Source organism: Bos mutus, chromosome 20, assembly GCF_027580195.1.
Source record: "Bos mutus isolate GX-2022 chromosome 20, NWIPB_WYAK_1.1, whole genome shotgun sequence".
Lineage (NCBI taxonomy): Eukaryota > Metazoa > Chordata > Mammalia > Artiodactyla > Bovidae > Bos > Bos mutus.
In genome coordinates this window covers 19,747,805-19,773,027 of record NC_091636.1, presented here as the reverse complement: position 1 = coordinate 19,773,027, position 25,223 = coordinate 19,747,805, and the positions used below count along the sequence as shown (strand labels likewise).

The 25,223-nt window shown below is 40.2% G+C and overlaps 1 protein-coding gene across 2 annotated transcripts in view; it reads left to right on the top strand.

Annotated features, from left to right (window-relative positions):
- ELOVL7 (ELOVL fatty acid elongase 7) overlaps positions 1-25,223 on the top strand; it is a 77,766-nt gene that overhangs the window by 34,779 nt on the left and 17,764 nt on the right. For both annotated transcript variants that reach the window (XM_070357507.1, XM_005889058.3), the window contains 2 exons: positions 14,699-14,777; positions 24,497-24,687. In XM_070357507.1, coding sequence (XP_070213608.1) covers positions 14,714-14,777; positions 24,497-24,687 — 255 coding nt within the window. In that variant the 5' untranslated portion in view covers positions 14,699-14,713. The remainder of the gene's footprint in view (positions 1-14,698; positions 14,778-24,496; positions 24,688-25,223) is intronic.

The window sequence follows — 25,223 nt, the reverse complement described above, 5'->3', positions numbered from 1 at the left end:
TTATCATATGCCCAGCCCTTATTTTTTCCATTTGCCTTATGCTCCAGCATGGCCAGGGGCTTGTTGCTGTGGTTATTGATTTACCAACAGAGGCTTCAACCAGTTAAACTTTTCCCTATCACAACACATGTCTCATGATGAAAATTAAATGTACGCCAAATAATAAGTTTGGCTCTATTGTCAAATTTATTGGCAAGGCTCGTTTTGCTACTCTGTGCTCTTCCCTTTCAAGTTTTTATTGTTTATATCTCTCATTTTTCCTTTTTTCTAGAACTTGTGTTAGATTAACACTGAGATTAATTAAACAGAGAAGCATTCTCCAAAGAGAGCAAAGGAGAGCTACAGTCGTTCGAAGGGTAGGATGACAGTCATGACTGGGAAGGGATTTTACAGACTGATGAAAAGAGACTGCATTGTTACTGTCCTCAGCCTTCCAAGAACCCCATGAATGAGGTTTGACTGAGATGTAAGATCAACACACTTGATCTTAATGAGTCAAGGTTATATTCCTAAATTTTATTTGGAGGAATCACAAACTCTCCACCTCAGAATTAGCTAAAGCTAATTTAGCATACTGTATTATACTAAATATACATACTATACAATACATAACATTATTATTGTTTAGTTGCTCAGTTGTGTGCAGCCCCATGGACTGTAGCCCGCCAGGCTACATGGGATTTCCCAGGCAAGAATACTGGAGTGGGCTGCTATTTCCCTCTCCAGGGGATCTTCCCGACACAGGGATCGAACCTGCATTCCTGCACTGTAGGTGTTCTTTACCACTGAGCCATCTGGGAAGCCCAAATAATAATATTTTTCAGTTCAGTTCATCTCTCAGTTGTGTCTGACTCTTTGCGACCCCATGAACTGCAGCATGCCAGGCTTCCCTGTCCATCACCAACTCCCGGAGTCCACCCAAACCCATGTCCATCGAGTCGATGATGCCATCCAACCATCTCATCCTCTGTCATCCCCTTCTCCTCCTGCCCTCAATCTTTCCCAGCATCAGGGTCTTTTTCAATGAGTCAGCTCTTCGTATGAAGTGGCCAAAGTATTGGAGTTTCAGCTTCAACATCAGTCCTTCCAATGAACACCCAGGACTGATCTCCTTTAGGATGGACTGGTTGGATCTCCCTGCAGTCCAAGGGACTCTCAAGAGTCTTATCCAACACCACAGTTCAAAAGCATCAGTTCTTCAGTGCTCAGCTTTCTTTATAGTCCAACTCTCACATCCATACATGACCACTGGAAAAACCATATCCTGACTAGACAGACCTTTATTGGCAAGTAATGGCTCTGCTTTTTAATATGCTGTCTAGGTTGGTCATAACTTTCCTTCCAAGGAGTAAGCGTCTTTTAATTTCATGGCTGCAGTCACCATCTGCAGTGATTTTATAGCCCAGAAAAATAAAGTCAGGCAATATTTCCACTGTTTCCCTATCTATCTGCCATGAAATGTTGGGACCGGATGCCGTTAAATTAGTTTTCTGAATGTTGAGCTTTAAGCCAACTTTTTCACTCCTCTTTCACTTTCATCAAGAGGCCTTTTAGTTCCTCTTCACTTTCTGCCATGAGGGTGGTGTCATCTGCATATCTGAGGTTATTGATCTTTCTCCCGGCAATCTTGATTCCTGCTTGTGCTTCCTCCAGGCCAGTGTTTCTCAAGATGTACTCTGCACACAAGTTAAATAAGCAGGGTGACAATATATAGCCTTGATGTACTCCTTTTCCTATTTGGAACCAGTCTGTTGTTCCATGTCCAGTTCTAATTGTTGCTTCCTGACCTGCATATCGGTTTCGCAAGAGGCAGGTCAGGTGATCTGGTATTCCCATCTCTTTCAGAATTTTCCACAGTTTATTATGATCCACACAGTCAAAGGCTTTGGCATAGTCAATAAAGCAGAAATAGATGTTTTTCTGGAACTCTCTTGCTTTTTCGATGATCCTTCGGATGCTGGCAATTTGATCTCTGGTTCCTCTGCCTTTTTTAAAACCAGCTGGACATCTGGAAGTTCACGGTTCATGTATTGCTGAAGCCTGGCTTGGAGAATTTTGAGCATTAGTTTACTAGCATGTGAGATGAGTGCAATTGTGCGGTAGTATGGAGAAGGAAATGGCAACCCACTACAGTATTCATGCCTGGAAAATCCGATGGACCGAGGAGCCTGGTGGGCTACAGTCGATGGGGTCGCAAAGAGTCAGACACGACTGAGCAACTTTTCTTCTTCTTCTTCTCTTGAGCATTCTTTGGCATTGCCTTTCTTTGGGATTGGAATGAAAACTGACCTTTTCCAGTCCTGTGGCCACTGCTGAGTTTTCCAAATTTGCTGACATATTGAATGCAGTACTTTCACAGCATCATCTTTCAGGATTTGAAATAGCTCAACTGGAATTCCATCACCTCCACTAGCTTTGTTTGTAGTGATGCTTCCTAAGGCCCACTTGACTTCACATTTCAGGATGTCTGGCTCTAGGTCAGTGATCACACCATCGTGATTATCTGGGTCGTGAAGATCTTTTTTGTACAGTTCTTCTGTGTATTCTTGCCACCTCCTCTTAATATCTTCTGCTTCTGTTAGGTCCATACCATTTCTGTCCTTTATTGAGCCCATCTTTGCATGAAATGTTCCCTTGGTATCTCTAATTTTCTTGAAGAGATCTCTAGTCTTCCCCATTCTGTTGTTTTCCTCTATTTCTTTGCATTGATCGCTGAGGAAGGCTTTCTTATCTCTTCTTGCTATTCTTTGGAACTCTGCATTCAGACGCTTATATCTTTCCTTTTCTCCTTTGCTTTTCACTTCCCGTCTTTTCACAGCTGTTTGTAAGGCCTCCTCAGACAGCCATTTTGCTTTTTTGCATTTCTTTTCCATGGGGATGGTCTTGATCCCTGTCTCCTGTACAATGTCACGAACCTCTGTCCATAGTTCATCAGGCACTCTATCAGATCTAGTCCCTTAAATCTATTTCTCACTTCCACTATATAGTTTTATATAATATATATATGTATATAGAATTATATAATATTTTTAAACATATAGAATATAAATATAGAATATATATATATGTTATACTCTAACTTAAATGTTCATGTCTTCCTTTAAGCCATGAGAATTTCATTAAATGGTCACAATTCAAATGAGTGAAATACAAATAATTTTATTTCTAGAGTTAAATAGAGAAAAAAAGTACAATTGACCTTTAATGAAAATAACACTCCTCAAGTTTTTCAGAATCAAATCCCATTAAAGGAAATCTTTTGAGAGATCAAGTATAACATCTCAGAAAAAGGCAAAAGGCACAAGAAAATCCAAGTAAACTGCAAGTAACTGAGAAGTTGACCTTGTCAATGAATTATTTACAGATAAACATGCCTCATTTCCTTATACTTTAACTTAATTTGAAGTTGAGAACATTGGACCTTCCTGCTAGTCAGTGCAACAAAGTGTCAACATTAGCTCTGATCATTACTTGATTGATTCATACCATGGACATTTATTTCTTGCCTTCCCTCCCCTGGTGTAGTTCTGTGTGAGATGTACATTTGTACATGACACCCCTCTTATTACTCCACAAGAACTTACTAGAGTTTTAAGTGATGCAAGATGTGTCTACAGATAAAATGTAGTGTGGTAACTACCTAACATAGAGGTACAGGTACAAGCAGGAGTGAGAAGCAAAATAATGGACAGCAGTGGGGCATGAGTGTCCAGTCCACCAGACAGAAGACCCCCCGTGAAAACCGACCTGGCTGTCCCAATGCACCAGAGGCAGATATCAGTACTGGTTATTATGCTGTGCTGTAGGACTGCATATAATGTGGATAATTCCACAATGGATTCAGCTAAATAATAATATATAAAGTGTTATCACTCAGTTGTATTTGACTCTTTGTGATCATAACAATTACAAGTGTGTGTCCAGCTCTGTACTGTCTATATTTATGGATTTATAGTGTGTTATCTGTATCATCAGAGACTGGCACAAGATAGTCCTAAATAGCAGACATGTAAGGGTCACTAGAAAGTCTTATATGGTATTGCAAAACATGCTTAACTTATCAATCATGTTTTTTTAAACAAACAAACAAACAAAAACTCAAGATTAGTCTATCCTGAACACCCATCACCAGGATGAGCAGAGAGCACTTAGATGGGTAAGCTCCCTGTTGGAGCTTTGGTTCCTATTTGAAATGCCACTGAAGAGTGATCTCTTCAAATCACAATTTAAGCAGACATTGTTTCTCAAAGCCAACCCCTCTTTCTTCCTTGTGGGTTATCAAGTCTTCTGCCTTTTTCAGACTCATCCTTCCACCCTCAAGCCATTGTTGTTCAGTCACTAAGTCATGTCCAACTCTCTGCGATGCCATGAACTGCAGCACGCCAGGCTTCCCTGTCCTTTCCAACCATCTCATCCTCTGTTACCCCCTCTTCTCCTTCCCTCAATCTTTCCCAGCATCAGAGTCTTTTCCAGTGAGTCAACTCTTCACATCAGGTGGCCACAGTACTGGAGCTTCAGCTTCAGCATCAGTCCTTCCAATGATTATTCAGGGTTGATTTCCTTTAGAATTGACTGGTTTGATCTACTTTCTGTCCTAGGGACTCTTGAGTCTTCTCCAGCACCATAACTGAAAGGCATCAATTCTTTGGTATTCAGCCTTCTTTATGGTCCAACTCTCACATCCATTCATGACTACTGGAAAAATCATAGCTTTAACTATACAGACCTTTGTTGGCAAAGTGATGTCTTTGCTTTTTAATAAGCTGTCTAGGTTTGTCATAGTTTTCCTTCCAAGTAGCAAGCATCTTAATTTCATGGCTACAGTCACCACTCAGGGTGATTTTAGAGCCCAAGAAAATAAAATCTGTCACTGCTTCCACTTTTTCCCCATCAATTTGCCATCAAGCGATGAGACCAGATGCCATGATCTAAGTGTTTTGAATATTGAGTTTTAAGCCAACTTTTTCACTTTCCTCTTTCCCCCTCGTCAAGAGGCTCCTTAGTTCCTCTTCACTCTCTACTATTAGAGTGGTGTCATCTGTATATCTGAGATACTTCTCCCAGCAATCTTGATTCCAGCTTGGGATTCATCCAGCCCAGCATTTCACATGATATACTCTACATTTCCTAGAGAAGGAAATGGCAACCCACTCCAGTATTCTTGCCTGGAGAATCCCATGGACGGAGGAGCCTTGAGTCGGACACGACTGAGCAACTTCACTCACTTCATTCAATGGGCTTCCCTGGTGGCTCAGATGGTAAAGTGTCTGACTGCAATGTGGGAGACCCGGGTTCAATCCCTGGGTCGGGAATATCCCCTGGAGGAAGAAATGGCAACCCACTCCAGGACTCTTGCCTGGAGAATTCTATGGACAAAGGAGCCTGGTGGACTACAGCCCATGGGGTCGCAAAGAGTCAGACACGACTAAGCCGTTTCACTTTCACTTTCACTCTACATATAAGTTAAATAAACAGGATGACACTATACAGCCTTGCCATACTCTTTTCCCGATTTGGAACCAGTGCATTGTTCCATTTCTGGTTCTGACTTTTGCTTCTTGACCTGCATACAGGTTTCACAGGAGACAGCCATGTGCTTCCCCAAATGTGCAGGGTGGGGATAAACACAATATCAATTACCCTTTAGAAACCACTACATGCCCAAACCTTTTTCAGTGCTTCATTTAAATATGGAAATGTGATACAGTTGTGGGAGGAGGTGTTTAAGGGGCCTCTGAGAGCATTGGAAAAGGTTTTAAATCTCTTAAAAAGAGACACAAAGAAAAGACTCTTCTACTACTCTGGAAGAAGGTGTATGAGAATGTGATATTTGGAATGACGATCACCATCTTTTTCCACAAAAATGACAAAGTAGAAATGAACTAACTCGGAAGAAATTTTCCTACCTTTGGACTTCTTTTTCTATGTTTCTGTGTAACAGCTCTTACTGCTTAGCACTTCAAGTTGTGTTCTGTTATTTCCAAATGAAAGCATGATCCTTGATACTATAACATTCCCATTTGAAAAACAGAAATTAGGTGCTTAGTATCTTTGTTTGATATTTGTGTTGATCACTTTTGTTTGCCTAAAAGACAAGGCTTATATTCTAATTTTCTGTAAGTTACTAAGACCTAAGATGTAGCAATAATTTCTCTTTTCACAAATGCTTAAGAAACTTATTTCACCCTTGACACAGTTTAAATACTTTACATTTTGGGTGTATATGCTGACTCCAAGATGCTGCAGATTTCATATCTGTTGCAATTATTTGGATCATCAGAGAAATTGTTTCCGTTGTTGATTGCACCTCCTGTTCTTCCCGTTCTTGACCCAGATATATTATCATATCCAAGTGACACGCATTATTGAATCTTTTATCATGAATCATGTGTATTTCTCATACTGTGGATATTGTCATGTCAGAGAACAGTTTGTGCAGTATAAAGAAGAAACTCTTAAAAAAAAAAGAAGTTCTCTGTGGGAGGGAGATTCAAGAGAAAGGGAGATATGTATATCTATGGCTGATTCATGTTGATGTATGGAAGAAACCAACACAATAGTATAAAGCAATTATCTTTCAATTAGAAAGAAATAAAAGGAAAAAAGTTGTTCCCAAACCTGGCCCATCATCAGTGTCTCCCCAGACATACTAATCTTTCTCTAGGTGGTTAGCAATCAACCAGGTCTGGCAACCGCTACTTTTAGGAGTAGAGGAGAGAGGAAGTTTGTACTGTCTGATCCCATACGTAAATGGTTTCAGACCTCTTTTGACAAAGTCAGCCATGTAAGAACAAAATCTCTCAGCAAGTTACAGAAAGCTTGTGTATCAAGTGAGTGGGAAGAAGGAGTCCTTTGGTCTCCATGTCCTCTGTCTGCACGGCCATCCCCTGAGATGTCCAGGGCCCTTCAGGTCTTTGAGCACCAGTCCGTGTAGGTCTGCGTTGCTGCTAGCTACACGGCTCCGTCATTTTCTGCAGCTCTTCTGCAACACAGCCATGTCCACTGAGGGCACTCAGGAGACTTTATGCTGCCCTTTCACCTCATGGGAGACACTCTCCATGGCTGCCTAAGGCCATATCAGCCACCTGTTCCCCCTCTACCCAGGCAGCTGAGCCTGATCCCTCTCCTCTCTGTTTCCTTAATCCTACTTGGCACCTCACCAGGGCTTATTGCCCTTTTTTCTGAGATCAGCACGAGTTGCCTTCCCTCTGACTCTCCCCTTTCCCAAGCCTGAAGCATGCTCTTCTGTGCTAGGAGGCATGGAAACTCCCAAGGTTTCCTTCCAGATCTCTTGTCTAGGCCCTTGAGTTCTTCTGTATGGCTATGTAACTAAGCTTTTATAACTCAGAATCTAGGATAAATCTTTCTGGTTTTTTGCCTTCTCTGTTGTGTTTCATTCCCAAGGTGATTTGCATAATCTAGCTGATTAAGGAAATGCCAAAGAGAAACACAAATGTATATATGAAACATAAAAATAAAACACAAAACCCTGTATGGTAAGTGTAAGGAGTATGATGTACTTTTCGCTTCTGCTCTGTGTGTGTTTATGTGTATATACGTATAATCGCAGTACACACAAGTATATGGTAATTAGCAAAATTGAAAATCTATCCTTTGAAATAATTTTTCACTGAGTCTGTTCACATTCTCGACTTACTTTATTTAAATTTGAAGTCATAATAGATGACGAAGGGAAAAAAGGATTTAAAATAATACGCTGAGGGCTTTCCTGGTGGTCCAGTGGTTCAGAATCTGGGATTCCCCCATGCAGGGCACAAGGGTTTGATCCCTGGTCCAGGAAGTTCCCACATGCCATGGAGCAAGTAAGCCCGTGTGCCACAACTGCTGAGCCCGTGAGCCACAACTGCTGAGCCTGTGTGCTACAACTGCTGAAGCGTACGCACCTAGAGCCCATGCTCTGCAACAAGAGAAGCCGTTGCCATGCAGAGCCCGGGCACCACAACAAAGAGTAGCCCTCGCTTGCTGCAGCTAGAGAAAGCCCACGTGCAGCACCAAAGACCTAACATGGGCAAAAATAAATAAACAAATAAATCTTAAAAAATACATGCTGGAAAATACACATCCCACATAGTCACCTCAGGCTACTATACATATATTCCACTAATATTACCATAGCCCTAAACATTTCTGGATTTGTTCCTTTGCAGTTTACAAACTATAAGTTGAAAATGTTAGTAAATTATGATTAATCCCACCTCTACTTCCCCCATTCCAACTCCACTTATCAAGACATAGCTCAGCTTGATCCACTGACTTTTGAAACTATTCTTAACTTTTGATTAGTTCTGGGCATGATTTTTAAAGCAGTAGACAAAGACTTTTCTCCCTTAGAGCCAATTAAATGAAATTCTGAAAAACTCTGATGTTGATTTGTAAAGAAAAGCTCAAAAACTGCTTTGAACAGCAGTACCACTGAAATGATATAATTACTGAAGTGATTACTCTGAAGCATTTTATTTCAATGAAAAAATATTGGTCAGTCAGTTCAGTTCAGTTGCTCAGTTGTGTCCGACTCTTTGCGACCCCATGAATCGCAGCACGCCAGGCCTCCCTGTCCATCACCAACTCCCGGAGTTCACTCAGTTGTTCTCAACTAGGGATGGCTTTACATGCTAGGGGACATTTGGTAACTTCTAGAAACCTTTTTGATTGTCTCAGCTAGAGAAGGAGTGTTCTTGGCATTTGGTGAGTGGAGGCCAGGGTTGATGCTGAGAATCCTGCATTGCTCAGGACAACTCCCCATAACTTGTTTGGCAAAAATGTCAATAAAGCTGAGGTTGAAAAACCTGGTTTAAACAAACAAATGATCACTTTATAGTCTTTCTCACATTTTAATACACTTAAAATTTCTGATCGCCTTACCCCAGCTTCAGGTAGGTCAGTTTTGTTCTCACCCTGCTGCCCAATTTCCATTACAGACCTCCTTCTCTCTGCTTGTACCTTCCTACAGGTCATTTCAGTTTATGTGTCCCTGAGCAGGGTCTGCAGCTAGCCAGATCTGTTCTTGCAGATCTGATGTCTGACTTCTAAATCAGAGATCAGTAGGGAGCCCAGGGCCTCCCAAATATCAAAAGAGAAAGGGAGAACCATATAGCCCTTCTGGGATGACAGGCATGCCCTGGGAAAGCCAGATGCTGACTTTACACTCCTTTCCCTCAGGGAGAGTGTCCCAGTATATTTTGCAGGATTTGGATAAATCCCAATACATGAAGGTTCATGTGGAAGTGGTTGGCAAAGGTTTTCAATTTATGGACTCCTGCCAAGTACTTCCCACCACAGGCAACCTTATGGTCACAGCCCTATCTGAATGAATTTCAGAAAGTCCTCAGCAGAGTGCTGCCTTCTGAATCCTATTGGCAGATCTCAAAGTGATCGGATCCCTCAAATTCATTATGTGTCCTGGTGTTAGTATATATGTGGCTTCAAAGAGTCTCCAGGTAAGCTCTTGGAGCAGGTACATATATCACATTTGAACTTGACATCTTTAATTTCAGGTCTAAAGAAGCTAGTCTTTTTGCCTTTTCATACTGTTCATGAGGTTCTCAAGGCAAGAATACTGAAGTGGTTTGCCTTTCCCTTTTCCAGTAGACCACTGTTTTGTCAGAAATCCCCACCACGACCCATTGTGTTGGGTGGCCCTGCATGGCATGGCTCATAGCTTCATTGAATTACACAAGGCTGTGATTTATGTGATCATTTTGGTTAGTTTTCTGTGATTGTGGTTTTCATTCGTGAGGCCGTGGGGTTGTAGTTCTTGCTTCTTCTCTCTGCCCTCTGATGCATGAGGATAAGAGACTTGTGCAAGCTCCCTGATGGGAGGGCTGTGAGGAAAACTGATGCTTTTGAATTGTGGTGTTAGTGAAGATTCTTGAGAGTCCCTTGGACAGCACGGAGATCAAACCTGTCAATCCTAAAGGAAATCAACCCTAACTATTCATTGGAAGAACCAATGCTGAAGTTGACGCTCTGATACTTTGGCCCCCTGATGTGAAGAGCCAACTCATTGGAAAAGACCCTGATGCTGGGAAAGATTGAAGGCAGGAAGACAAGGGGATGACAGAGGATGAGATGGTTGGGTGGCATCACCAACTCAATGGACATGAGTTTGCGCAAGCTCCAGGGTATAGTGAAGGACAGGGAGGCCTGGTGTGCTGCAGTCCATGGGGTTGCAGAGTCAGACATGACTTAGCGACTAAACAAAAACAAAGGAGCTAGTCTAGGCAGATTAAGTCTCTCCTTCACCAAATGATCCAGTCACGAAGTGATACTGTCCACTACAAAGAGTGAAATTCATGGTTTGTTGCAGGTGCTGGTCAATGAAATAGAAGCACCAGTTCCCCATCAGTGAGTTCCTGTTTACTCTCATCCTGACACATATATCCAAGGCCTTTGGAGAAGGGCTGAGCTCCGGCAAAGGAGGCTTTTTCTGTTCCCTGATAGCACCTGCCTGTCTTATCCACCCGTTATGGAGGTGTGGTCATCTGTCTACTGTTGCTGAGTTTTAAGTCTCTGCTTTACATGTATGAGAACCCTGACTATTCTGGCCTCTCCAGACCTGAAATTTTATGCCACTGAGTATTTTAAATCAGTTATTAAGGCCCTAGTTCTGCTATCAGCTAGAAGATATCTCTATACCTTCACCACATAAAATTTATTTCTCTCCTTCTGAACAGTACATTCACTAAAAAAATCAAAGGTCTGTATTAAAGGGCGGGTGAGGAGGGTGTCTGGGTTAGGAGGGGGAAGGTATGCCTGGCTCTAGTCTGGGGGTGCTGTATTTACAGGACAACTCAGGTTGCCCTCAATTCATTTACTAACAATTTTCTAGACTAGACCCAGCAATGTAATATTAGCACCGAGTCCATCACTGAGTCAGCTTATAAGGAAATTCTCAGCAGTTTATTTAGTTCCAACAGGCTAAAGGGATCAGGTTTTCTTTTCTTGCCCCATTTTTATACAATGATCCACGTTCCTTTTCCTCTGGTGGGTCCACAAGGGTTAAAGACTGTTGGATAGCAGGTTATCTTCAAGCAAAGGATCAGTGAGAGAGTTCCACTCCAGTAAGCTTGAGCCACCAGGTCCCTTTTCTGTCTCTTCGGTCTTCCCTCACTTGGTGGGTATCTGCTTCTGCAAATTCCCCCTCACAGACCTTTCCAGTGTGAGTTACTCCTCTGATGACCTTCTCCCTCTTCCTCCATCTCAATCTTGCATAGTCTTTTAGATTAGAAAAACCAGCTGTGTTTGCTGCCTGTGAGTATTGCTGACCTGCATTAGACTGCTGTGGTCTCTTTGAGGCTTTGTGCTTTAATGAGGGCTGGGGAGAGGAAAAAGGCCTGAGTGGAATGAGTAGGGGAAGAAGAGGAGGCAGGGCTTGCCCAGAAAACAGCTTAATACTTTGAAATGTAAGTCCACCATTTGCCCTATAAAATTAGAATCCTTCACTCTGATTCTGAATAATTTAAACAGCGTTATTTTGGCAGTTTAATTAGGAGAATAGTGGCTCAAGGTATGTTACATCAGTGGTTAAGGTGAGCGGGAAAGGAGCTTTTATCAGGATCTAAAACACTTATATCAAAACCACTGAAAAACATCAAGGGAAGAATCATGTATAATTTGTGACATACCAGCTCTAAAAATGAAAGTAGTAGAGTTTTCTCTAGATCTGTTCCATACACTGCCATTCAACTTGGCCAGATGCTTTCCATCTAAATTTGTATAGCTTATCTCTACAAATGATAATATCTGATTTTGATTGAATGTTCATTTTTTATCAGATTCTGTGCTCTAAATTTCATATATATTATCATATAAATTTCATGAATTTTATATATTAACTCATAAATTATTCCAAACAATTATTCTAAAACAATGAGTTGTTGTTTTTTAATCTTGTTAGGTTGTAAATTGCCATTTTTCAGATAAGGAGGTTGAACTTTAATTTTGCCCAGAGTCACACAGCTAGTCAGTGGTGGGATTCAAACCAAGGTCTTTGTGATCCCAAAGTTTCTGCTCCTACTCCCATATCATACGTTTGGTATAGACACAATCCACAGGAAAACTAGAGTCCAGGCTGACTCTGGCAAAATCCTGGCATCCCCGCAGCCAATCTTGAGTTTGAACTCAGCTTGAGGACACAGGATGTATCAGATCAGAGGTCATGCTGAGATACCATCCTGTATTTGGAGAGCTCCTCTGAAGTGTGCCAGGTGGTACAATGGTAAAGAATCCACCTGTCAAGGCAGGAAACATGGGTTCGATCCTTGGGTCAGGGAAGATCCCCTGGAGAAGGAAATGGCAACCCACGCCAGTATTCTTGCCTGGAGAATCCCATGGACAGAAGAGCCTGGCTGGCTACAGTTCACAGGGTTGCAAAGAGTTGGACAACTGAAGCAACTTAGCATGCCCTCTTTAATCGACATTTGGCTTGTCTCCAATCTTTTACTGACTGATACAATGAATAAGCTTGAATATATGTCATTGTGCGTATGTGCATATATTTCTATAGGAGAAGTTTCTAGAAATAGGATTGTTGCCTTAAAAATGTGGGTTTATATACTAATTTGCACTGCCACCAGCAATATGTGAATTTTCCACAATCCTTCCAACAGAGGGAACACACTTTTGGATTGTGGAAAACTCATACATTACTGGTGGCGGTGCAAATTTTGGCTAATCTGACTGATAAAATGTTTGGACTTTAACCCATCCAATGCAATAAAATGCAGTATTATAGATTTTTCTTACTATGGTTAAAGTTAAGCACTTTCTATATGCTTATGAGCCGTTTACACTTCCATTTCTGTGAAATTTGTCTGCTTTATTCTTGGTTTATAGGTGTTTCCTTATCAGTTTCTAAGAATCCTTAATATATTAGGGAGAGTATCACTTGTTTGTATTATGAATTGAACATATTTCTTTCTCCTTGTCATTTGCCTTTTTCCTTTTTTCTTCTTGATTTTCATACGGTTAAATTTATTAGTCTTCTTTTATGTTTTATGAACTACTAAGTCAAATTTAAAAAGTTTTTTCCTACTCCAAGATTATAAAAGTGTTCTCCCTGTTGTCATCCAGGACTTTCATGGTTCTTTAAAATTTTTATTTAAATCTTTGATCTATTAATACTTGGAGTTTATTTTGGTTTATAGTATAATTTTTGGATCCCACTTTTTATTTTCAGATGACTCTCTAGTTGTATCACACCATTTACTCAACAACTGCTGGTAATTCAAGTGCCTACTGCTTTCAAGTGCACGTATATCATATACAATATGTCTTTTAAAAATATACATATATATTATATATATATAATATAAAATGGCTTTATCTTAGAATACCAGAATAAAGTCTAAATTTTTCTGTTGCAGACCTAGAGGGTTTATTTTTTTGTAAAATATACATAATGTAAAATTTACCATTTTAACCATTTTAAGTAAAATTTCCCATTTTAACCATTTTTAACTTTAACCATATAAAGTTCAGTGGCACTAAGTATATTTGCATGCTTTGTACAACCATCACCACCATCTACCTTCAGAACTTTTTCATCTTCCCACCATATGACTTGAAATCAAACATACTGGTCATTTTATGATGTCCCATTCCTTTGTACGGTGTTGGCTGTTTTCAGAGATGTTAAAATTTGGGAAAGTGTATATCTTAGAATTTATGAAATATGGTACTAAATTCCCAAATGTTTTTGGTATGTTTCTTAGATGTTCTGTTCTGTGCCACTGTTTTGCTTCTTTATGTACTGCTGCTGCTGCTGCTGCTAAGTTGTGTCCAACTCTGTGCGACTCCATAGACGGCAGCCCACCAGGCTCCCCCGTCCCTGGGATTCTCCAGGCAAGAACACTGGAGTGGGTTGCCATTGCCTTCTCCAATGCATGAAAGTGAAAAGTGAAAGTGAAGTCGCTCAGTTGTGTCCGGCTCTTAGTGACCCCATAGACTGCAGCCCACCAGGCTCCTCTGTCCATGGGATTTTCCAGGCAAGTGGGGTGCCATTGCCTTCTCCCTTCATGTACCAATGTCACACTATTTTAATTACTAAAGATTCAAAATATCTTTTAATACACGATAGAGCTAGTTTCCCCTCATTGGTCTTCTTTTTCAGAAGACATCTTTTTCCAACTGTTTTTGTCTATCTGTCCAGATAAACCAGGCACCTTCTCTTTGGATCTTGTAGATCTTCTTTTCCTCCCTCTGTCTACCTCAGTTTCACTTAAGTTATATAAACTTGAATACAGAAGAACTTCTTACACCTGAAGATCAGCTAAAAGTTTGGATCAGAGTATCTTTTCTGAAAGTTTATCTTCTTGACTTGGTTCAACCTTGCCATGGGAGGCACAGTCCATTCCTGACCTATTTTGCTGCCATAAAAGGAAGATGGATGCTTCTATGACAGTTCTTAGAATCGCTTACCCCTTTTGTATCTGGTACATAGAATATCAGCCTTTTTAAGTGAATTCAGCATTGTCTTTATGATGAAAAGTCTTTTAAGTGATTACAGTTGCATCAGGGTTTACTGTGGTTCACTAATGCATTTACCCCCGGTAGGTTTGTTGTTTTGCCAGTTATTCCTATTAAATTTTTAGCATATTTAATATTGTATTACTAGGAACTTGGCTTTATTTGCATCTATAGATCATAAACCCATCTCTTTTTTTTGTTTGTTTGTCAGTAATTCCTGTGGAAAATGGCCTTCAGTGATCTTACATCGAGGACCGTGCGTCTTTATGATAATTGGATCAAAGATGCTGGTAAGTAACCAGATTTCCTAACTGTGGCTCATCCTTCCTTTTTTAAGTAACCAGATTTCCTAAATGTGGCTCATCCTTCCTTTTTTGGTTGGATTCTCGTACTTAATAGGATTTCATTGAAACAGAATGAGAGACTTAGCAACTTAACACTCCCTTACAGACACCCCATAAATTGATTTTTTCAAATTTTTATTTATTTGGCCACACCGGGTCTTAGTTGTAGCGTGTGAGATCTAGATCCCTGACCAGGAATCGAACCCAGGCACCCACATTGGGAATGAGGAGTCTTAGCCACTGGCCCACCAGGGAAATCCCCTTGATTTTTATTTTAATTAGTGAAGAAGTATCAAAAAGTTCATTGAAGATATGTATAAAGATAGAGGTATTAATACATAGCTGATGTTCAATATGATGTTTGTAATTGTGAAAATAGCTTTATACCCAGGGAAAGGAATTGGTCCATGCATGGTAGTACATCATTCCAGCTCAGTAGCCATTAGAAGTGATTTTGGGGCACTGTGCTCTTAGGCTTGATTCTGCCCTAATGTTCTTAAGGGAAATAACAGTTATCACCAACAATGACTCTGTCCAGTAACTCTTGAGTGGGAAGGGCCACAGCCCCCAGGGGTATGTCAGAAAGCAGGGGCATTTGCTAGGGTAACCCCTGAGTAATTCTGAAATGCCCACCTTCTCGCATTGCCCATTAAAAAAAAATCAACATTGTTGAAAGGCATTTAATGCCATAGTGAGTGGTTTAAAATCATTAAATGCAAGCAGGTTATAGAAGACCACCTGTATTTCATGCATGCATGCTCAGTGGCTCAGTCGTGTCCAGTTCTTTTGCAACCCCATGGACTGTAGCCTGCCAGGTCCCTCTGTCCATGGACTTTTCCAGGCAAGCACACTAGAATGGATTGCCATTTCGTATTCCATATTTGTGGTAGGATTATGGGTAATTTCTATTTACTTTTCTGTGTCTGTCTACTAGATGTTTGGGGGTTTCTTGTTTTGTCTTTTATTTGTTTGTTTGGCCACAGTATGTGGTGTGAGAGATCTTAGTTCTCAGACCAGGAATTGAACCCTCACCTCCTGCAGTGCAAGTGTGAAGTCTTAACCACTAGACTGCAGGGAAGTCCCTGTCTAGATGTTGTTAAACCACATCAATATGTGTTGCTTCTATAACTGTTATAAAATGTTTTAAACAAACATTTATAACAAATGTTTTATAATACTTAAATGTTTTATAACAAAGGTAGCATTTTTAAAAGAATAGGCAAGGAATCAGAACATTTCAGAGCTGAGATGGACTTAGATATCATCAAAGCTACCTTCTCATGTTGTTGTTCTTGTTCAATAGGGTCTGACACTTTGTGACCCCATAAACTGCAGCAAGCCAGGCTTCCCTGTCCTCCTCTAACTCCCAGAGTTTGCACAAACTCATGTCCATTGAGTCGGTGATGCCATCCAACCATCTCATCCTCTGTTGCCCCTTCTCCTCCTGCCTTCAGTCTTTCCCAGCATCAGGATCTTTTCCAGTGAGTGGGCTCTTCACATCAGGTGGTCAAAGTATTGGAGCTTCAGCTTCAGCATCAGTCCTGCCAATGAATATTCAGGGTTGATCTCCTTTAGGATTGACTGGTTTGATCTCCTTGCTGTCCAAGGGACTCTCAAGAGTCTTCTCCAACACCACAGTTTGATATGAAAAACTCTCATATCTGCACATGACTACTTGAAAAACCATAGCTTTGACTGTATGGACCTTCCCAACATCATGGTCATTTGTCAGCAGAAAGATCAGAACATACATTTTCTGGTTATGATTAGTACTCTGGTATTTCACATTTGAATTCCTTTCCACATATTCACCACCATCACCACTTTAGATTAGTTTGTTACCTATCAGTTAGAATCACATATTCACCAAATTCAGGAGGAAAAAGTGTCACCTCTTGCTACCTAGCACAGTTGAAATTATATTTCTGTTTACACTGATTTCAGCAAAGATACACTGTTTCATGGTTGCTATCTTTCTCAGTGGACTTCCTGGATGATTCAGTGGTGAAGAACCCACCTGTAATGCCAGAGACCCAGATTTGATTCCTGGGTTGGAAAGGTCCCCTGGAGAAGGAAGTGGCAACCCACTCCAGTATTCTTGCCTGGGAAATCCCAGTGAAAGAAGAGACGGGCAGGCTACAGCCCTTGGGGTCTCAAGAATCAGACACAATTTAGCAATTCAACAACAACAAATCTTTCTCAGTAGATTAAAAACCAATCTCATTTCACTGAAAAAGATGCTATAGTTTTGCCCCTGAAGAATGCAAAGGTTCTTAAAAGGATCCTAAAAAGGATCCCATAAATAGAGAAGTTTCACTCTGGTGAATGGAGATTGAAGGGAATTTTAATATATATATATTCAATTTTTTCTTATTTTTCAACTTACATAATGACACAGAGAATGTATAGATTTCTTTAAAGATTATCTTTCTCTGAAGATTTACAGTAGTTTTCATAAATTCAATATTTAATTTAAATACTATTTTTTGTCTGTTGTAATGGGTTTTATTTATTTATTTAAAAATATGAATATTTTCTTTTCAAGGTAGAGGTGTAACTGGCTACCTGAACTCTCATGATTTAACCTTGGGAACCAAGTAGATTTGGATAATTTTTTGAAATAGACATGTTTGGAAGAACGGATCACTTGCTATCCAACTCTTGCTACTCATTATCCCCATTGTAAGAACCCAAGACATTCAATTAATCAATATCCTAATTCAAGAGCCAAATAGATTTAGGTGATGATGAATATCTATATAGTGCTCTAAGTATAAAATGTTTTAAGATGAACTACTTCTGAATTCCACTTCTAATTTTATTCATGGGTCAACTCTTTATTTTTATTATGAATACTTACATTGAAAAGATTATGAATACTTACATTGACCTAGTATTAGGTCAGAAAAGGGAATGACAAAGGTGAGAAGTGGTTCAGGATAGACGAGGAAAGTCCTGGAAGCAGTGTTGCAAACAGCGTGGGGAGGATGAAAGGAAGAGGCAGGCGATGCTACTGATCTGAAGCTATGCTAATTTAAAGTCTTCAGGGAGGAGGGAAGGATGGAGATGTGTGGTGAAAAGACCTTGATTTAAGTTCTGCCACTATTGTGAACCAGCTCAGTGATCTTGCACAAATTATTTATTGTCTGTGAGCCTCAGTTTCCTTGTTAGCAAAGGAGAGTTGAGCCTGGTATCCCCCAGCTACCAGATAATACGCATGAAAGTGTTAGTCACTCAGTTGCGTCTGACGCTTTGTGACCCCATGGACTGTGTAGCCCACCAGGTTCCTCTGTCCATGGAATTGTCTAGGCAAGAATGCTGGGGTGGATTGCCATTGCCTAATACGCATGAAAGTGCTATGTTATTTAGGAAGTATCCCAACAGAAACAGTGGTGGTGGTTGATGACTTATAGCACATTTCCATGTTCAAATACTTTTAATATAGCATATCTTTTTTTTTTTTAAGTTTCTTCATTCTTTTTCCTGTTGAAATCTAGAAGGGTTAAAATGGTTTGTGTTGAGATATATATCTTTATGAGAACACTATTGGGTATAATAAGAGGGGTTTTTTTGCTCTGTGTAGTGTGATATTGATCTCTGAGAACCATTAGGAATCATTTTTGGCCATGTTAGTTCTGTTTTACTTTGCCTATACTTCAAAGGGCTAAGGCCATGATCAAGTGCCAAGAATTTCAAGTGTATTCTTGGCTTTGGCCCTAATTCTGAATAGACTTTGAGAAACTTACTGATACTCGTTGGCTTTCTGATTGTTAGAGAAGTAGGAGGCAGGCATAGTTATTTCATGTGGAAAATTCCACAGCTACAGAATTTTAAAATGGTTTAATTAATACTTAAGCTATAAGAGGATTTATAATGTTTTGATGTTTAAAAAGCAACTTTCCTTGTATTCGAATAGTAATGATTTTGACCTTTCAGACTCAGAGTGATCTTTTTGCAAGAAGACAGAAAATCTGCTGCCACTCTGAATCTCTAGTACTTCACAAAGTACCAGAGGTACATGTTTGTTTCTCCTTCCAGCTTCTTCATCTTATTGGCACTTAGAATTTTAAAGGGTGTACCCTTTGAGCTAGTACTGCTACTTAAGAAGAGAACACATTCTTAAAAGTGGTTGATGGAAAAGCTCATTAATATTCTATGTATGTGACCCTTATACTCCCCTGTACTCACTCTCCAGAATGCTCTTAGAAAAGCATTATGGGGCTAGTAATAAGTCAGAACGTCAGAGCTGAGGTCTGGACTCTCAGACAGCCTGCCCCTCCATCCTCTGCCTTTATCTGTTGGTAGTACTTAAACGCAGCTCTGATGCTGAATAGAAGGTACATGAAACTCTCCCTCCCTTATCAGCCTTTTGTCTCTAAAGAAAACAGAGCACACTTCACCCCAGAACCTTTTGCGATTTGTGAGATCATAGACTGAGGCAGAATTACCTTTATCGAGCCACCAGCCCCATCTGACTTGCAGATGTCTCATCAACGGGAGCCCCCTGCCTCACATGAAAGTGGGCTCCCTATTTGGAAAGGTATCTACCAAGAGAGAAGGCAGGAAAAATGAACAGTCATCAGAGTCATGGACATATTAAATGCTTTATTTGCTCAGTAGGGAGAGCTAATTTAAGCAAAGGAATAATCTGAGCAAAGCTTTACTTCTAGAAAGTAAATTTGGTCATTATATAGACGATAAGATGGTGGCAGATTGGATCAGGAGACAGAGAAACCACATAAAATTACCGCAGAGCACCTAGCAGTGGGGTACTGAGGGCCTCAGTGTTGCTGAAGGAAGCATTGAACTCCTGGTTTATAACTTTGATGGAACGTTCATCATGGTCATCGCAGCAGCTTATTTCAAAATATAAAGGCCTGGGGAATTCCTTGGAGGTCCAGTGGTTAGGACTCTGCTTCCACTGCAGGGGTACAAAACCAAGATCTGCTGAAATAATAGTAGCAATGCTTACTGAGCACTCAAGTTGTGCCAGGCTCCTTACTTGTAGTAACTCACTGAATCCTCTCTGAGATACATGTTGTTTGGTGCCCAGTTCACAGATGAGGAAGCTAAGCACAGAGAAGTCAAGTCAGTGACCCCAGGTCACATAATGAGTCCATTGGAGGGCCAGGATCAGTGCAGGCTGAGAAAGGATTAAAAAGCTGGGTGAATTGTTCTGTTATTTGCTTTGAAAATAGTATGAAATTAAATGAACTAGCTTTTCCTCAAAGATAAGATTTTTTTAAAAATCTGTAGAACTTGAAAGGCACACTCAGGATTTTTTTTTTAAAAAGTATGTGCTTATAATGTTAAATTACAGGAAACATGATTTATTTAAATATTATTTTCTTTTGCTTCCTGAGCCAGCCCAGCATGCTTTTCCTGGCTTTTTGTTTTTCCTGCTGCTACCAGCGGAAGACCAGAAATATGGTATCATTTGATACCCCCATCTCACTACCCTCACCATCACACTACTGTCGCTGAACTGATAAAAGAATGAAATAAAATATCTCTAATTCAGAAATTCCTTTACTGACAAAAACAAAAACCAAAAACTAGTTTTCAACCATGCCTATGATACCCATTCATAACAGAAACATTTAAAATTTCTTAAAAAGAAAAATAAAAATCACCCATGTTGTCACCATCCAAAGGTAATAATGTTGACATTCTTCTAGAAGCCTTTTTTTTTGTTTTTGTTTTTTAGAAGCCTTCTTTTAATACTGGTTTTATATGTTTATTTCATTGAAGATAAAAGCTAGAAATATTAATATGGTTTATATTCATATATTTAAGGTTTGGATTACTCGCTGATGGGGAAAAAAATCCATCAAAGTTTTGGTCATTTCTAAAACCACAATGAGGTATCACCTCACACTTGTCAGAATGGTACTCATCAAAAAGAACAAAAGTAACAAATGTTGGTGAGAATGTGGAGAAAAGGGAACCCTCACGCACAGCTGGTGGGAATGTGAATTGGTGCAGCCACTACGGAAAACAGTATGGAGGTTTCCCAAAACCTAAAAATAGAATTACTATATGACCCAGCAATTCTACTCCTGGATATATATCTGGGGAAAAAAACAACAACACTAATTCAAAATATACATGTTCACAGCAGGGTTATTTATAATTGCCAAGTTATGGAAATGACGTAAGTGCTCATCAACAGGTGAATGGATAAAGAAGATGTGGTATGTGCACACACACACACACACACACACACACACACACACACTGGAATGCTACTCAGCTATAAAAAAGAACACACTTTTGCCCCTTGCAGTAACATGGGTGAACTTTGAAGGCATTATGATAAGTGAAATGTCAGAGAAAGACAAATACTGTATGATATAACATATGTGGAATCTAAAAAATACAACAAGCTAGTGAGTATAACAAAAAAGAACCAGATTCACAGATACAGAGAACAAACTAGTGGTTACCAGTGAAGAGGAGAGAGAGGGGGAACATGGGGTGGGAGAGTCAGAGGTACAAATTACTCGGTGTAAGATCAACTGCAAAGATGTTTGTATAGCACAGGGGGTGTGGCCAGTATTTTGTAGTAATTGTAGATGGAGCTTAACCTTTAAAAATTGTGTTTTTAAAAAAGTGTGATCTGGTCCAGTTCTGTCCTTTGGTCCCCAGTTCTGTGACAATTTTCCTTACTCAAACTTTCCTGGTGAGTTACTAGACTGTGGCTGGGGTTCCTTAGGGCCTTTCCAATTGCATACAGCACCCAGATATCCTGGGAAACTTGGTACAGTAAAGGCAGGGAATAAATCGAAGTACACAGGGAGGTATGCTGCCTGCATAGCTGATTTCACGGCTTTTCCTGTTCTAAAACGGTGACGTCTTACTACGAATTTTTTTTTTTTGAGACCTTTGTGTTCTTTGTATTCCTGCGAATGTCTTTGAGCAACGTTTGTTGAACATTTGTTTCGCACACGATACTTCCTGAAATCGTTCCTGCTAAGAGCATCAGTCCAGGGGCACTTTTCAGCCCACATTGTACTTTCCCTGTCTGCCACGTTTGTTACCTTGATTGCTTCCAGAAGTTCACTCTTCCTCTGGCTTAAGGATATCACACTCTTGTGGTTTTCCTTCTCCATTTTTGCCTAGTCCTTCTCAGTCCTCGGTCCTCTCTCCTCCTCTGAATGTTGAGTCCTCCAGAGTTTGACTTTGGCCACTTGCTCTACTTACTCTACTCACTTTTCCTAAGACAGTATCTGAACAACAACAACAAAAAACTCAAGTGTTTTTCTTAACTTCCACCTCTCATTCCCCATGATTAAATGATTTATGAAATTTTATGTTTTCTACCTCCTTACTAGATATCAAAATGATTGATCCTATTGATTTTCTCCTATCACTACCTAATTTTTAGTAGTTTCATTATGACTTCATTTTCACAAAGGGCTATCTTTCCTAAAGATAGGAACGCTCTGCATTCCACAGAGTGTTGTGGTGTTCCACAAGATGTTAAATAGTATTCTATTGATGCAAAAAATCAGGGCTCCATGGCCAAGTAAGTTTGAGGAATGCTGCATACCACCATTCTCACCTTGGCAATTCAAAACAAACATGAAGCACTAAGAAATTCTGCTGAAAAGTGCTTTGTTTGCTTAACTTAGCATTTCTAGTAGACTTTTCCTACTTTTTGGGGTGGTAGTTTAGTCACTAAGTCTTGTTGCAACCCCATGGACTATAGCTTGCCAGGCTTTTCTGTCCATGGGATTTCTCAGGCAAGAGTACTAGAGTGGCTTGCCAATTCCTGCTCCAGGGAATCTTTCTGACCCAGGAATCAAATCCAAATGTCTGCATTGCAGGCAAATTCTTTACCGCTGAATTTAAAGAATTCTTTAATATCTTCCTTGTATCACATAGTTTGGGACATGCTTTGGTAGGATACAAGGTAAGGCACAAACTCATTTTTCTCCCAAGTAGTCAGTTTTCCTTTTCAATGAATTATCTCTCCCTTTCTTCTTGCTTATATGGCTTTCTTTATCGTATATTAAATTCCTAAATATCTGAGGTCCACCTTAGAGCTGACTTTTAGCTTATTATTTTGAGATAAGAATTGATGCTTTTGAACTGTGGTGTTGGAGAAGACTCTTGAGAGTCCCTTGGACTGCAAGGAGATCAAACCAGTCCATTCTGAAGGAGATCAGCCCTGGGATTTCTTTGGAAGGAACGATGCTAAAGCTGAAACTCCAGTACTTTGGCCACCTCATGCGAAGAGTTGACTCATTGGAAAAGACTCTGATGCTGGGAGGGATTGTGGGCAGGAGAAGGGGACGACAGAGGATGAGATGGCTGGATGGCATCACTGACTCGATGGATGTGAGTCTGAGTGAACTCCGGGAGTTGGTGATGGACAGGGAGGCCTGGTGTGCTGTGATTCATGGGGTTGCAAAGAGTTGGACACGACTGAGCGACTGAACTGAACTGAACTGAACTGAAGGCATCTGTCAGTTTTTTTTGAAGGAAGCCCATTTGAGTGTAGAATAAATCATCTTTAATCACTATAGATATGCCCCAGTATATCTGAGTATCAAATGTGAGCTTTCCAGCAATAAAACTGAGGCCGAGTGAGTCATCAATCATGGAGTCTATTGAAGAAATTTTTGACTTGGATAAGAAGTCAGACTTGAAGGGATATTCAACTTTTTTTGGTAATTAGCTACATCATCAGCAGTCTCAATGGGCAAGGACTGTATTCCCCCCACCGTCCTTTCCAATTAACAAGAGTGGTATTTAGCAACCTAGGGTTAAAGACTCAATTTTGAATCAGACACACTTGGAAATTTGTCCACACATATTTGCCTTTATAATATTCTGGCTTTGTGAAACAATTTTGTAAAATTACACCCAAGATTACACTTAAGATTATGAAATTAATCACATTTCACCTTGAGTTGCAGTTTTTTAATTAATCTAATTCTCATAGCCTGGAACTAGCAGTAATCATGTGAATTTCTTCTTTACATGATTGTGAGGCTAATACTTTTCTGTTTTTCTGTTTAAAATATCAGATGGGTTAGCCCACATTCTGGACACCTAGAACCCACAGTTCAGATACTTAAATGATGCTAAAGTCCCTTTCAATTGAATAATCCAGTACACAGAAGACCTTTCCCATTTTCTTGGGGAATGAAGAAAGTTAACAAACAGCAAACCAAAACATATTTATATACATGAAAGAATGTCTGGGTGGAGAAACTCTACTGTGTTACTAGTGGTTATAGATGGAGGATACGATTTTTCCATGGACTTGCTCCCCTGCGATGTGGTTTCTGGTTGGGTTCAGCTAATAGAGAGATAGGGAGGAGGGTGAGGCTAGGGTTTTGATTTCCCTGGCCCCTTGTTTGCAGGATTGCTGAATCCCTCCACTGAAGGACATGGCTCCTCACCAGAAGGGCTTCTCCACGTGACTCTTTCCTGAGTTCTGGTGACCAGTACCTCCCTTTGCCCCTTGAGCCTCACTGTTTCTATCTCTGTCCCAATCCCTCGTGATTTCCCTTGACACGAGCTGAAGATGGTAGTCATCACTGACCAAACAGTTCACTGACAGCATTAGGATCTAGGTGCTCACTTAAATGCTGGTTACTGTCAGTTACCATGGAGCTAAATGGCTGTGCACTTACATCTTGTTTTTCTCTTAGATCCTAGAGTTGAAGACTGGCTCCTCATGTCCTCACCTCTGCCACAAACCATCATCCTAGGATTCTATGTCTATTTTGTCACGTCCCTGGGACCAAAGCTCATGGAGAATCGAAAGCCTTTTGAACTCAAGAAAGTGATGATAACATACAATTTTTCCATAGTACTCTTTTCTGTGTATATGTTTTATGAGGCAAGTATCTTCAGTATTCCTAATGGGAGAATTTTACCTGAGTCTTTATGTTCATCTGTCATGATATTTCCTGATATGACTTTAAGGGTAACTCTCCAAGATTTAAGAAATTTCAGAAACTTAGCTCACTAGAGCAGATATTTGCACCCCTCCCCAAAAATATTGTTTTCTATAGACCAAATATTGAACTCCTTAAAGGATCTTGGTATAGTCTACCTTGCAGATAGTGAGAATTAACATTAAGTCCAGGGACTCACACACAGTTAACCATAAAAGATGATTGAATCCATAAATGTTCAACTTTAAGGAAACTCATAGTTGGAGAAATTAGATACACCTAAGACAGTGTATTGCCTGGAAAACTCCATGGATAGAGGAGCCTGGCAGGCTCCAGTCCATGGGGTCACAAAAGAGGCGGACACGACTTAGTGACTAAACAACAACAACAAAGATAGTGTAACTGCCAAGTGGAGGACTGATATTTGAGTCCAGGTCTGTCTGACATCGGAGCTCATTCTGACTCTAATGAGTTGTCA